We start from the raw sequence: 15,416 nt of genomic DNA on the forward strand, positions 1-15,416 counted from the left end.
CTCTTCAGTAATGGTTTTCGAAAAAAAAAATAATAGTGATATGGATTCATTTGTTTCTCAATTTATAATATTCTTTTAAAAATCGTTTTCTTTTGAAAAAAATGGTTCATAATCCATTCTCTCGTAACCTTTTACCATTCCGTATACATAAACTTATCCAAATTAATTATAAGGAACAATTAAAGACTTGAGAGAAATTGCGTTTGTTGACACAAGAAGTATTAATGGATATTAGTAACGACTCAACTATCTTTCTAAGGTCACAATTTTTTTCAATATATAAGATGGTAGCATTTGACATGTTGAAAGTATGGGTCAAAGTTAATCATATGTTCTCATAGCATAGTTTTGAATTGATTTGGGTTTCTAGAATTATATGTATATATATATATATATATATATATATATATTATTTTTTTTCCAAGAATGTCTACTACTAACGGAAATCACAAAGAATGGCGTCGGCCAGCCTCGGTTCCGTACCCGAGCATTTGGCGCCGGTTCGAGCGCCCGGACAAAAATGAACCGGAACGAATCCGGAAATTCCGGGTGCAAGACGCCAGCGACAAAGACTTACAAGATGCCATCGTGAAACATATGTCCGAGATATTTTTAGAAGACGAACCGACTTGTCACTCACTCAGTAAGTGAAAATAGAAATAGGTATAGAAATATGTATATATATATATATATATATATATATATATATATTAGGGCGGATCGATTTAAAAGTCTAGGCTCATAAGTAAATTGAAATTTTTGGCAGATGACAGTTTTCATTTGTTTTCAATGCCAAACAATGTCTCAAATATTTTCAATGTCAAAAGAAGACATGTCGTTTTTTGCAAGTTTTTCCATTTTTTCTACAATCTAACTATATTTCTATAATCATATACATTCTGAAAAGTCCCGAAACTTCAGAAAGATTTATCAAAATCCGAATAATCGTTTAGAAGGAGTATATTTGCATACATCATTACAAAGAAATTTTATATATAAGATATCTTCAGGGCAATTCACCAAATAAAAATGTAACTAGTAGTGTATGGCATCGTGCCTTAAGGCAAATTGCTGGAACTTCCCGTACCGTAATAAAATATTCGAGAAATTTTAAACGTTTTCAAATATATTATTACAAATACTGTGCAACTTTCATTATTTTTGCTATCTTGTTATATCTGAGCAAATCAAATGTAAATCATAAATCAATTTATCTCCAGAACATTGACAATCGTCATTTCATTTCGAATTTAATTTCAAAAAAAAAAATAGTTGCCCAATTTGCACAAAATTGAAAAAGTGCTCCCGTATAGTCACAGTCTAAACGCATTCGCAAATAATTCTGTGCGTCATTTTCACTTATACTGTGCTTAGCTTGGCGGCATTCTCACATTTTTCAATAGTTTTCACAAAATCGGAAAAGTGCTCCAGTACACAAACAATCTATACGCACTTGGGTAAAAATTTGTAACATAGTGGCGCTTAGACTGTGCTTAACCTGGGTCATTTTTTCAATTTTTAATCCAAAATTACAAAAATATTTGATGGAAAATAAAAAATATGTAATAATTTTTCATCCTCAAAATCAATTATTTTGTCAATGCAAGCAGAAAGTTTTTTAGATCATTCAAATCGGACGCTTAGTTCACTCAAAAATGCCATTTTTTGCACATTTAGCTCTGTGTCTCCGAAACCGCTGGGCCTACCTTTGCCTACGGGAAGTTAAAAATGTTTCAATATGAATAGTATTGGATATAAATTTATATTTTCCTTTCAGATTTAAAAAATGATGCCGTATCCTTAGCCGAAATCCAAGAAATATGGCGAGATTTATTTACATTCAATTGCGTTCTGGTGTGTTTGGAAGAGAACCAGGACGGAACTTTGGTGATGACACCAGGAACCAACACACCTTACATCGTTGGATGTAATTTGACCTATGTTTGCAGTAAGGGCGAAAAAAATCCCAAGGTAATAAAAATTAACAAGTAGCAAGAACTTAAAAGACAGCTGTCTTATCTTAACAAGACAAAATAATTTCAACAAAGATAATCTGAGTAGTTGTAAGAAACAATTTGTATATTTTGCTTTGTTTTTACTATTTAGTATTATAGTAGCAAACCGGGCGAACTCCGTTTCGCCACCAGATGGTTTCGTGAGAAATATAAAGAATTTTTTTGTTTGTTTTATATTTGAAAAGGAAAATTTGATTTTATTATACAACAGTAATGAATTTATTTCGATTACAAAAATGAAGTGTTTTTTAGTTGAACTTCTCTAAGTAAATGAAAGTGAATCCGCAAATTATCCGTTTCATTGAAGTGCTCTTTGGTAAACCACATTTTTTGTTTTTTGGTCTGACGTTAACACAAACAAAGCGGATGGTTTTCCAACTCGTGTAAAGGGCAACGTATAACTGCCCACGTGAAAAACAATGATTTTCTAAATAATCTATTTGAAATTTATCCCGCAAACACTAAACGATTGGCCTTGCGACTTGTTAATTATCATTGCGAAAGCAAGGCGAACTGGAAATTGCAATCGTTTGAAGTCAAACGGAAGACCAGTCGGAATCATTGGTATGTCACCAAATCGCCAACAATTTTTTATTGAATGGTGAATTTCAGTGCGTGTACATTATTCTTTGCAGCAAGAATTACTCGTTGACTTAACCAAGCATAATTCTGACAATTCTCACTAATGTCATTACTCGAATTTTTAATTACGGTGCGTGAAGTTCCAGCAGCTTGCATTAGGGCACGATGCCATGCACCACTAATTTTCTTATCTATAAACCTTGCTGAGCCCGAGACCTTTCCAACGAATGCAAAATTGTCGAAAGTTATGCAAAGCGTTCTAGAGTTATTTCGTCAGGAAGGAAAACCCGACTTATTTTTATATATATAGAAGATTAGGATTTATTAAAGAGATGCTTTTATGTCATACGTTTCGACACACAATTTTATGTCATATTCAATAGTAATACTTAACGATTAACTAAGTAATTAAATTATTGAACGCTTTAGTTTTCGTAATTTACATATAACTAGTTCTACATACAACTCAAGTAACATTCGTAATAAAGATTTTAATAGATTTTCACATACTTATTTATAAGTTTATATCGTTTGTCAGGTAAAAGGCAAATCTTTATCGATAATATACGACGCAATCGACTATCTGTCTTCGTTTGCCGACTGCTACGCTCACTACGGCGTGGACAGGTACCTCTACGCCCTCGGTTTGAGCGTAGACCCGCGTTATAGAGGAATGGGTATAGGGATGGAGATATTAAAAGCCATAAACGATTTAGGACTGAAGGTAAGTGGAAAAAAAACTAGGAGTAAATGACATTTGCCTTAATAAAATCTGCACAAACTTCCCTAAATAGATAGTAATAACATTTGTGAAGACCATTTTTAGTTATTGGACAAAATTGTTTGACACATTTTTGTGTAATGTTATATATTGTAATTCAAATGTCCCGCCATTACTATTAGTGATGTTGGCAATAGTGTTCCCCTACTACAACTATGTATCCGCCATTTATGTTTATGTTTATGTTAAAACTATGTAAAATAACTCTCTTGCTGCTGAAACGCGATACAAGTAACATTTAAAATAAACTGAGTAATTTAAAGGACGCATTTTTATTTTACCAGTTATTAAACAATTTTATATCTCACAACCATGCATCGTTTCGGGTCTACGACTAACGTAACATTTATCTTTATAATAATATCTTATATTTACCATCTTATCTTATATTTTTACTAGGTTGGTTTAAAAGCTACAGTAACAACCTTTACTGCAATAGCTTCCCAGAAACTAGCCGAAAAATGCGGATATGAAGTTTTAGTCGAAAAAACATATACAGAACTCGAAAAACGCAATTCAAAATTCAAATTTTCAGGAATACAAGCTAAATCGATAAAATTAATGGGCAGGAAACTGGATGTACATTTACCATAATAGAAAATACATGTATAGTCTATATTTGTATTTGAATTAATTATATTTACAACTGTATGTGATTTATTAAATATATATTTTACGACCTAGTCTTGTCTATTATTTTACACAATTTAGATTTATAGAAATATACTATTTATTATTTTTTTGAAACCTAACAAATATTGTCAGATTTCTATATACATTTTAATAAGATTTAAGCAAATCACGAGATTCAATTTAAAATCCAAAAATATGGAGAAGATTAAAATTTACTTAAGAAATATCACTGATAAACTTTCAGTCCTACTTTTTGGCAAAAGAAGGGATGCCTAAATAACTTTCGCCTTAGATAAAAAACGTATTTGGTTTATATAACAGAACATCTTATTCATAATTACAACTTAAGGACTATTATATATATATATATATATATATATATATATATATATATATACACCTAAGTCTGTTTTTACACGGTCTTTTTGTACACGGTTTTGATATAACACGGTTTGAAAATTGAATATTTTTAATTTTTTTACACGATTTTATTCCATTTAGCACGATTTGAAATTTTATGTACTTAATTTTTTTGTCAAATTTAATTTTTGCGAAGTATGTTCCTATTTTTTTCGTTCACAACATAGTTTTTTAGTTCACAACATAGTTTTTTAGTTCCTGATCATACATCTAATTTATATTACTTTTAAGATTAGAGTGCATATCTTTTTTATCATTAATTACTATGCTTTTGAAAATAAGCATTATATATTTGATTTAATAAAATAAACATGAATTCTTGTTCTTAAAAATTCTTGTTTTTCACTAATTTTAATAGGTTTTGGAGATTAGGAACAAATCACCCATTTTTATATAAGATCAATGTCTTTTTTTACACGTTTTTTTTTTACACGGCTTCTTCTGGAACCAATCTACCGTGTAAAAACAGACTTAGGTGTATATATATATATATATATATATATATATATATAATACATATATATGTATATATATATATATATATATCCTTTATAAAAAATTTTTCTTCCTCCTACCTTAAATAAAACATAAATGCATATTATCCCATGAACAACATTTATCATCAATATTATTATTTACATTGCAGAAAGTTCTTCTTTACTTAAAACTTGGACACTTTCAACGGGCATTGTGTGTGTTGCAATGTGTGCTGTTAAGGCTGATCCTTGGGTGAATGATTTGTTGCAAGTTGTGCAGACGAAAGGCTTTTCACCGGTGTGTAACCTCATATGAACCTGGAGGAAACAAAATACATTTTAATATATCTTATATATAAAAATGAAGCTCTCGATCAAATGATTCGGTAAAACTCGAAAACGGCTAAACCGATTTGGCCAGTCTTAGTCTTGAAAAATTCTTGCTAATCAGTAAGTTGTCGGAAATGTGAGAAAATATTTCAAAACCGCGTAGAAACTTTACATTTTTAATTTGAAAATTTTTGTAGAAGCGTAATTTAATTAAAACAATGGACGGTGGCTAATACGTCAAATGTCAAACGTTTTTGACAGATGATGTTCAATTACGTTTAATAGGATGTTTTACGCGAATATTATTTAATTATGATTAAATTGTAGTAAGTAGTTCTGTTTGTAGTTTTATTTATACACAAAAACGTTAGTGAAGAAGAATTATAAGAATATAAATTCAAATATGTTTTTAACAGAAGAAACTAAAAAATGCAATACACACTTGCATACTCTATTTTTATTAGTTGCGAAACGACGGTTGGATATGATATGAGAAGCACTTTTCAAAAATGTTTTAAAAACATACAATATTATACTAGAGCTATAAAATTTTAGTATGTTATTATCTAATATATGTACTTAATTATAAAAATATAAAATCACATATGTCTCTAACAAAAAAAGCTATAAATGCGCAATTTTGTAAACAAATGCACTCTTGCATATCTAGTTTCCAATAGTTGCAAGTCCACGGATTGATGAGTATTTTGAAATATATTTAAAAATATAAAACGTTATACTAGAGTTACAAAATTTTAGTATGTTATTTCTTAATATGTGTACTAAATTATAAAAATATAAAATCATACATGTTTCTTACAAAAAAAGCTATCAATTTGCAATTCAGTAAAATCATGTAATAGGGCCGCAAGTGTTACTACAAACTTAACAATATCAACTTTTTTGAAATGTTAATATGAAAATGCACTTTTTGGCATATTTTTCTCAAACACGGTGCTCTGAAAGATCTCATTTGTATAATTATATACTTATTGGTATTTATAAAACATTTTCTAGGTTATATTATTTTTTATTTATGTTATTTAAATTCAGAACCTAAATTTGATATCGATGAAATGGACATTTTTCAAATAACATTTTCCCAGTTACAATTTCCCAGAATTTATCGAAGAATAGATAGTAATATATGAAGATCCGGGGTTAAAAAGGTCCACCACCGATGTATCAAAAACCAGTAAAGTTAAGCATTGTTTAACAACAATATTTGAAAGTGGAGGGAAAAAATGTATAACCAGCTATAACCTTGATTCTCTAGACTTTGCTATCGGGAGATAAACGGCAATCTTTGAAAATCTATAATAAAAGTATTTTCTTCCGTTGGTAATTTTTTAGCATTTGTTAAAAATGTAATTATTTTGTAAAATACCTTCAAAATTAAAATAAGACATTAAACCTGTTTGCCGCCTGGCTGTTTCAAGTTACTCCGTCTACAGGGTAAAAAGATCTAGATAACAAATTTTTGAAAGAAGGCAAAAAAGCACATTTTTACAATGGTGAAGGAGTTAGCAATTTTACTGAACGTATTCAGATAATTGTTTGTTTGAAATGTGTTATTTGTTGTGATATAATTGTTATGGTTTTCACAATATAGTTTATATTTGCTCAAAGTCAAATTGGACCTTTGTGCCTCGCCCAGCTCTACATATATACTTTTTATTAAATTTACTTTAATGCATCGAATGTTACTTGAAACTTTTCAAAAAGCAGGTCAAAGAAGAAATACTAAATTCATATTCTATCTCTCCTCACGGAAATTTGAAAATTTTGTATAAGGTCAGTAGTATTATTTGCAATTATATACAAAATCCAGAATCCAAAAAGAATCTGAACAACTTGAAATGTAATCAATAAGTTGAAAGAGCAAAAAAGACTTGGATTGGATTATACCATGTTTTCTATAGAAAGTGTATAAATCTTCCAGTTTGATTGTATTGACAAAATCTAGACAAACTAATGAGGTTTATTGTTTTTATAATACCTCATTGTATATAGCATTCAAACAACACATCATTCTTATACACTTAAGTATTATTATTTTTGATTCTCTAGAAATTGTTTAGAATATACCGCACTTAGCAAAACAACGTATGCCGGGTCAGCTAGTATATATATATATATATATATGTATATATATATATATATATATATATATATATATATATATATGTTAAAAATGTTTAAATTTGATGTTGAAATGTATGATTGATGTCTTGGAGGGCGTAACATCAAGTAAAAAATAAGTAAAGAAAAGATTTTTTTCGAAACATCTTTATTTTTCCATACGTTTCGACGTAAAATTCTACGTCATCTTCAGTGGTTCTACAATTTAAAAAAAGAAAAAAAACAAAGTAACGTTACAAATTGAATATACATAAGCAATAGTAAAAATAACTAAAGAGAATTGCATAAAACATTACTTACTTGAATTATTTATAATATCACTAACACATATTAATATAACTTGTAAAAATTAATAATTAGAGACAAGCTAGATATTAATATGTGTTAGTGATAATATAAATAATTCAAGTAAGTAATGTTTTATGCAATTCTCTTTAGTTAAAACTTTTCTTTTTACTATTGCTTATGTATATTCAATTTGCAACGTTACTTTCTGTTTTTTTTTTCTTTTTTTAAATTGTAGAACCACTGACGATGACGTAGAATTTTACGTCGAAACGTATGGAAAAATAAAGATGTTTTGAAAAAAATCTTTTCTTTACTTATTTTTTACTTGATGTTACGCCCTCCAAGAAATCAATCATATATATATTATATATTTATTTTACCTTAAGACTGCTGCTTCCTACAAATCTCTTGTTGCAAACAGTGCAAGCATGAGGCTTAACTCCCGTGTGTGATCTCATGTGACCAGAAAGATGGCTCGAACTCGTAAAGGCTAAAACCAAAGTAAAATTAAAATCGTACAAATCATTTTCGTAACAATAATAATTCTCTATCTATCTACCTCTATTACAGATAGTACACTTGTGCGGCTTTTCCCCCGTATGACTCCTCTGATGTATGGTCAGAGTCTCCTGCCTAGAGAATGCTTTTCCGCACATGTTACAAGCGAACGGGCGCTCCCCGGTGTGCGTTCGCATGTGAATCACTAGAGAGTTGGCCCCCGAGAAGGCTTTTCCGCACACATTGCAGACATAAGGTCGCTCCCCTGTGTGAGTCCTCATGTGGACGGGTATGTAACCGGATTGTGTGAAACCTTTACCGCAGACCGGACACAGGTAAGGTTTTTCACCTGTATGGACACGAAGGTGCTTTTCAAGGTTGCATAGTTGGGTGAAACCTGGGGAAAAGAGGGAATGATTGATTGGAAAATAATATTTATTTTTGAAGTTATACTTGTAATGGATTAAAAGTCTGGCCGAGCAGAAATGTTATGTTTATTGAAGTAAAACTTCTAACGTGAGTAAGTCAACAAGGTTGATTTAAACAAATAATGCTACCATAGAAGAAGTATGAAATAGACCAGAGGTGGGAAACCTTTTTGCCATTAGAGGCCACACTTAAATTAGGCATCAACTAGCTGTAAGTGGAATTATGTCTTAAGGCAATTAAGGCATCGTGCCTTAAGGCAAATTGCTGGAACTTCCCGTACCAAAAATTATTATTTTTTTAAAAACGATTAACATTTTTGAAAAAAAAAAAACTTTGAAAAAATAAGATTTTTAAGAAACTATAAATTGGACAAAAAATTACTTTTTTTTGAAAAAAAATTTTTTTTTAAAAAAGAATAATTTTTTTTAAATTTTTTTTTGACATATTTTGGAAGATCTAAACTTTTTTTCAAAACAATCGTACTGCTTTAACTGCATAAAGACAAAATATCTAAGCGCGTAAGCGCCGCGTCGCTGTCTAACGCGTAAACATTGGTACGGAACCCATAGGACTGTAAACCAAATTCATACTTATTGTTAAAATCTCTATAAAATATCTGATAATTTGATGTGCATATGTCTAATGATCATTTTTGACCGCCAAATGGCATTTTTTTTTTACTTTTTTCATTAGATCTCCGAAACCGCTAGACCTGCCTTTGTGAAAATTTGACCGGTTCTTCACCTTGTCAATATAAGTAAAATGTTTTTTAAATTATTAAAATCGGACGCTCCGTTCTCTTAAAAACTGAGTTACCGTTTTCGGCACTTTTTGCCCCGAATCTTCGAAACGGCTAGACCTGCCTTTGCCAAAAACTAATCAACACGTCTCTTATCAATACAAATCGAATGTTTTTTGAATTATTCAAATCGGTTGAACAGTGTTCCCGAAATCGTCGACGAAAATTTGTATCCGCACATACATACACACATGCCCATACATACACACACACACACACACATACATCCATCTTTCTAAGGTATGCCAAAATGTGCAGAAGGTTTTGAAACGTAAAGATATATAAAAATTTTCATTTTCAATTTTTTTGCGATTACTATAACCCTACAGGAAGTTAATTATATTTATTTTTAAAGTTATACTTATAATGCAATAAAAAAGAAAGTGTTTTAAATAGTCCGCAAATGTTCTAAATGGTCAAAAAAATTTTTGGTTGGTCTAAAAATGTTTTATATCGTCTAAAAATGTCCTGAATACGTCTAAAAATCTTTTGGTTAGTCTGAAAATGTTTCAGATTATCCGAAAACGTTCTAAATAGTATAAAAATGTTCTAGATGGCATAAAAAAGTTCTACATAGTCTAAACATGTTCTAGATGGCATAAAAAAGTTCTACATAGTCTAAAAATGTTCTAGGTGGCATAAAAAACTTCTACATAGTCTAAATATGTTCTAGATGGCATAAAAAAGTTCTATATAGCCTAAACATGTTCTAAATGGTCTGGGTAGTTTGCAAACCTTTTAAATGATATAAAAACGTTCTAGAAAATCTTAAAATATTCAAGATAATCTGAAAATGCTCTAAATAGTCCAGAAAATATGTTCAAAATAATCTAAAAAAGATATGAATAGTCTGAAAATGTTCTAGGATCTAGATAATCATATAATAGATAAAATAGTATATATTTATCATCAACCTCGAATTATCAATTCAAGTTTTAAAAATAATTTTTTTTGTACTTTACCTTTATTGCAGACGCTACAAATATAAGGCTTTTCTCCTGTATGCGACCTTATATGTATACTAAGAGACCTCGCTTCAACATATTTCTTATTGCAAATATTACAAGAAAACAATTTGTGTCCTGTATGGTATTTCATATGCTTCGATAGAGAACTTGCCCATTTAAAACCACGACCTGGAAAAAAAACAATTTTGTAAATCTTCAGAAAAGTCTCTACAGATTAATTTAAACCTGTTTATGATTACTTACCACAAGCTGAACAAAGATGTGGTTTTCCGACAACATTTCTAAGTTCACCGGTATGTCTTTTCTTGTGTTTAGTGAGATTCGAACTTTCTGCAAAAGTCTTATGGCAAATATCACAAACGTGCGGTTTGGTCTCCATGTGTATTTTTAAATGCCTTTTTAAAATCCTGGCTTCAGGGAAAACTTTGCCACAGACACCGCAAGTGTGACCTGTTTTTTCTGCAGTTTTTGGAATGTGACTCATCATATGAACCTAGATAAAAAAAAACTCATGTATTTATAATTAAGAAACAATCATTTGTATTTTTGTACCTTTAAGTCAGTGGGGTTGCAAAAGCCTTTTGCACATTCATGACAATAATAATTTTTATCAGATAATATAGCTGTAACGTTATTTTCTTCCAGAGTTTCTACATTTGTTGATAAGGCTAAAGCATCTTCTAAACTACAATGAACATCTTGTGTGCTGTTTTCTGTGATTTCCGTGAAGTGAACCGGTTTCACACTGACAATCATTTGAACATCAGCACCACTCTCTGTCGTATAAGCTAAAATAATAATAATACATTATTAAACGCATAATTTTAAATGTGTAATATTTCTTTTCTACTTACTGAAACTTTCACTATTCAAATCAGCATGTTGCAAAATAACATGTGTATTAGGATCAAGTTGTGCACTAAGATCAAGTCCTTCAATTTCTAATTTAACATTGCTACTAACAAGTACACCGTTGTCCATAGTCTGTTGATACTCCTGGTTTTCAGGAATAGTCTCCAGGACATTTTCAGCGACTTGATCATCTTCTTGCAGTCTTTGATTCACTTCCATTTGAGCTTGCTGTTCGAGCTCATTTTGGGCTTCCACCAGACGTTTCTGGATAAAGAAAACATATAAAAATAAAACAATATATGTAAGAGATATCCATTACCTTACCTGAAAGTCTTCAGAGACATAATTCCTAATAATGTTATCAGATCTTTCGCATTGCTGTTTAAAAGCAAAAGCCCGGCTGATTTGCAGAACACACTGTCGACAAATTAAGTTAGGTAAACCGTCTTCTGTTGAAACCTGAAGCAAAAAAATAATTGTAAGTATAAATTTGTGTGTGCGCAATGTTTATAAAATGTACATACCTTTATATTAGCAAAAGACATTAACATTTCGTCTAAACAAGTTCCAAACAAGGGTTTCATATCTCCTTTTTCCATTAGACATGCTCTGCATATTTTCTCCAGAACCAGCGGTGCATTAATATACATATTAACGTCCATAATGTAATATAATATTAGTTTACAAATTTATATTTGTAATTATTATAATTTTCACATTTCGCTAAACAAAAAATTGTTTTTGACATTCTAACTTTGAGCTGTCAAATTAATCACCCTGAAGTTAGCAACTTAAAAATTCTAATATGACAACCCTAATTTTTGTTTTAAACGTCAAAATTAAAACCACGTTTTAAATTTGAGGTTATAAAACCAAACACATTTATTTATATTATTATTATCATAAATCTTTTACCATGGCACAAGGAAAAATAAAAGTCAAAACAAATGTTCCTTTAAAAAATGCAAAAAATAATAAAAAGCAAAAAGGCAAAGCAACAATGAGACGTCCAAATGCTCCAATTCAACCCAAGAAGAAAAAGTTTGAAGAATCCAGTAAACTAAAACAAATGATTACTAAAACTGTGAATAAGTCTTTAGAAGCTGATATTCGTGCTATTGCTGACGATAATAACAAGATTCTGAGCGAAGCTCAAAAGGCTGTTGTGGCACACAATTCGAGGAAAAATGTTCCAGCTGCCCCTGTCCTAAAGAAATAGTATTAAATTATTTATATATAATGTATGTTGTAATTGTTGTAAATAAAATTGTTGCATTAAGTTACAAAAATGTATTCTCATTTTAATACAACTAAATCAATATTACCTTGAAAATTACAAAAATAAAGCATTCTCTAGAGTCTAGACGTAAGAAGTGGGTCTTCATTCTTTCATTCAAACCAAGTAGTTTGAAGAATTCTGTGAAACAAAACAATTGATTACAAAAACTGTAAATAAGTCTTTAGAAGCTGATATTCGTGCTATTGCTGACGATAATAACAAGATTCTGAGTGAGGCACAAAAGGCTGTTATGGCACACAATTCGAGGAAAAATGTTCCAGCTGCCCCTGTACTAAAGAAATAGTAATAAACTGTTTACATAATAATTAATAAATTATTTATATAATGTATGTTGTAATTGCTGTAAATAAAATTGTTTCATTAAGTTACAAAAATGTATTCTCATTTTAATACACGGCCACCAATATTACTTTAAAAATTACAAAAACAAAGCAGCACCTGTAGGCAGCATAAAAAAGGAGCATTTACTCTTTCATCTAATCCGAGAAAAAATGTTCCATCTGCTCCTATGCTAAATAGGAAATAATAAATTGTTTATATATGTACGTTAAATAGCTGTAAATAAATTTCTTTCATTAATTTACAAAAATGTATTTTCATTTAAATACAACAACCGATATTACTTTTAAAAATACAAAAACTGCATTCATTAGGTTTAAAAAGGGGTCATTTTTTCTTTAATCCAACCCAAGAAAACTAAAACAATTACAAAAACGTTCCAGCTGCTCCTGTGCTAAAGAAAATAGTAAATTATTTATATCTAATGTATGTTGTAATTGCTGTAAATAAATTTGTTTCATTAAATTACAAGAAGGTATTCTCATTTAAATAAAAATGAAAATCCATATAACTTTAATAATTAAATACAATAGATCCTTAAGCTCCTTGTCCAATTCAAGAAGTTAGAAGAATCGAGAAAATTAAAACAAATTATTCCAAATCTGTAAATAAGTATTTAGAAACAGATATCCATGCTCTCTTCTCTGATAAACTAAATAAGAAATAGAATTAACAAATTGTTTATGGATAATATAAGTTAATAGCTGCTACTAAAGTTGTTTCATTAATTTACAATAATATTAGCATAGTTACTGTTATAATTTTTTTATAACACTTATGAAAAAATTAAGTCAAAATATAAAAAATGGTGTAAAGTATCATTATCGATTGCAAATGAAGCAAATTCTGCCCTTAATAAATAACATTAAACCCAGAAACTAATTCTGACTTTTTCCAAGTATTTCTGGATAGAAATATTTTAATTATTAATATTAAAAAAGATACACCCAGCATCCACACAATGCAAAAAAGTGTTTCTGTTTATGTAACAAATTGTTCAAGTTATAAAAAAAATCTCATTCTATACAAACGCATATTCAAAATTACTTTAAATACAAAATTCAACTAGTGGTGTATGGCATCATGCCTTAAAGCCATTAGGCAAAATGCCACTTACACCCAGTTCAGGTCACGTTCATGTCCAAATTGCCTCCGTTTCTGATATTAATCCTTATCGCTGATTTGGAAATAGGCGTAAAATTGTTTATAGTCGTCCGAAGGCGATAAAACCATATTGTTTATACATTTGCAATTGTTATTTTAACAAGTACTAAGTTGTAAACAATTTGTTTAACGGCCCTTTGTTCCGGGTAATTTATTTAATTTATCGATAAAAATTTAAACGTGCCATAAAGATATCACGACGACAGGGAAAAGATTGCGAATTGTAATAATTAGTTTGAGGAAAACAAATTTTTGTCATTTTTAATAAAACTTTTAACATAAAAATAGTCATTTTATTTTTAAATCAGTTGTGATATCCAAAATTTGATTAAACACCATTTATAAGGGTAGTCAGATTAGTATATTTTAAACATTAATTTTACTAGATGAATGCTATAGCATCCACGTCAAGTATTACGCTTCTATTTTACGCAAGATTAGTCATTCTAAATTTTGAACTGCCAAAACAGGGCGATTGCTTTAAAATAATTCAAAATTTCCTAAATAATTCAAAATAAAAAAAAACATTTTTTGCCAGAAGTTTTATTTTCCAAAAATGAAAGTCTTTTAAAACAATTAAAATTTATCAAAAATCTTAAATTCTGTGATAATTAAAAATTTGATTAAACACCATTTATAAGGGTAGTCAGATTAGTATATTTTAAACATTGAATGCTATAGCATGCACGTCAAGTATTACGCTTTTATTTTACGCAAGATTAGTCATTCTAAATTTTGAACTGCCAAAGCAGGGCGATTGCTTTAAAAAAACTAGTGGTGTATGGCATCGTGTCGCAAGGCAACTTGCTGGAACTTCCCGTACCGTAATGAAATATCTGCAAATAATTCTGTGCGACATTCTCACTTATACTGTGCTTATCTTGGCGGCATTTTCGCACTTTTCAATAGTTTTCACAAAATTGGAAATGTGCTAAAGTATAGTCACAGTCTAAACGCACTTGGGTAAACATTTGTACCAGAGTGGCGCTTAGACTGTGCTTAGTCTGGCTAATTTTTTCAATTTTTAATCCAAAATAATCACAAAAATATTTTTTGGAAAAAAAAAATTAGAAACAAAATTTTTTTTCCAAAAGCAATTATTTTGTTGCAACAAGCAGAAAGTTCTTTGAATCATTTAAATCGAACGCTTAGTTCTCTCAAAAACTGCCATTTTTTTTTAACATTTAGCTCTGTATCTCCGAAACCGCTGGGCCTACCTTTGCCAAACTACTAATAATTACTTTTCCCCGTCATTACAAACTGAATGTTTTTTTGGATCATGCAAATCGAATGATCCGTTCTCTCAAAAACTCGATTTCTATTTTATGCACTTTTTGCTCCTTATCTCCGTAACGGCTGGACCTGCCTTTGCCAAAAACTAATCAGCACATCTCCCTATC

At 29.9% G+C, this 15,416-nt stretch overlaps 3 protein-coding genes across 3 annotated transcripts in view; 2 read left to right on the forward strand and 1 right to left on the reverse strand.

The window, feature by feature from the left end:
* LOC113366657 (zinc finger protein 2-like) overlaps positions 1 to 11,875 on the reverse strand; it is a 55,542-nt gene extending 43,667 nt beyond the window's left edge. Inside the window, exons 1-9 of the mRNA XM_026608299.1 lie at positions 11,738 to 11,875; positions 11,538 to 11,672; positions 11,216 to 11,477; positions 10,914 to 11,149; positions 10,605 to 10,854; positions 10,356 to 10,529; positions 8,227 to 8,562; positions 8,048 to 8,157; positions 5,007 to 5,225 (exon numbers count right to left, since the gene is read on the reverse strand). Of these exons, the coding sequence (XP_026464084.1) occupies positions 5,067 to 5,225; positions 8,048 to 8,157; positions 8,227 to 8,562; positions 10,356 to 10,529; positions 10,605 to 10,854; positions 10,914 to 11,149; positions 11,216 to 11,477; positions 11,538 to 11,672; positions 11,738 to 11,875 (1,800 nt within the window). The 3' untranslated portion in view covers positions 5,007 to 5,066. The remainder of the gene's footprint in view (positions 1 to 5,006; positions 5,226 to 8,047; positions 8,158 to 8,226; positions 8,563 to 10,355; positions 10,530 to 10,604; positions 10,855 to 10,913; positions 11,150 to 11,215; positions 11,478 to 11,537; positions 11,673 to 11,737) is intronic.
* Positions 427 to 3,972, forward strand: LOC113367682. Its single transcript, XM_026609263.1, has 4 exons — positions 427 to 643; positions 1,778 to 1,971; positions 3,136 to 3,321; positions 3,778 to 3,972. The coding sequence occupies exons 1-4, from the start codon at positions 427 to 429 to the stop codon at positions 3,970 to 3,972; spliced, it is 792 nt and encodes a 263-aa protein (XP_026465048.1).
* A 251-nt stretch (positions 11,876 to 12,126) lies between the features above and the next one.
* On the forward strand, positions 12,127 to 12,432 carry LOC113367683. The gene has a single exon (XM_026609264.1). The coding sequence runs from the start codon at positions 12,130 to 12,132 to the stop codon at positions 12,430 to 12,432; it is 303 nt and encodes a 100-aa protein (XP_026465049.1). The 5' UTR covers positions 12,127 to 12,129.
* The last annotated feature ends 2,984 nt before the right edge of the window (positions 12,433 to 15,416 follow it).

Source organism: Ctenocephalides felis, unplaced genomic scaffold, assembly GCF_003426905.1.
Source record: "Ctenocephalides felis isolate EL2017-DRISC unplaced genomic scaffold, ASM342690v1 CF-g0.4_SCAFFOLD_01170, whole genome shotgun sequence".
Taxonomy (NCBI): Eukaryota; Metazoa; Arthropoda; class Insecta; order Siphonaptera; family Pulicidae; genus Ctenocephalides; species Ctenocephalides felis.

Excerpts from the sequence above, each read along its gene's own strand:
- LOC113367682 (XM_026609263.1), top strand. The coding sequence starts at position 427 with ATGTCTACTACTAACGGAAATCACAAAGAATGGCGTCGGCCAGCCTCG. Across the intron at positions 644-1,777 it reads ACCGACTTGTCACTCACTCA|ATTTAAAAAATGATGCCGTA; the intron begins GTAAGTGAAAAT and ends TTTTCCTTTCAG. Across the intron at positions 1,972-3,135 it reads AGGGCGAAAAAAATCCCAAG|GTAAAAGGCAAATCTTTATC; the intron begins GTAATAAAAATT and ends ATCGTTTGTCAG.
- LOC113367683 (XM_026609264.1), top strand. The coding sequence starts at position 12,130 with ATGGCACAAGGAAAAATAAAAGTCAAAACAAATGTTCCTTTAAAAAAT.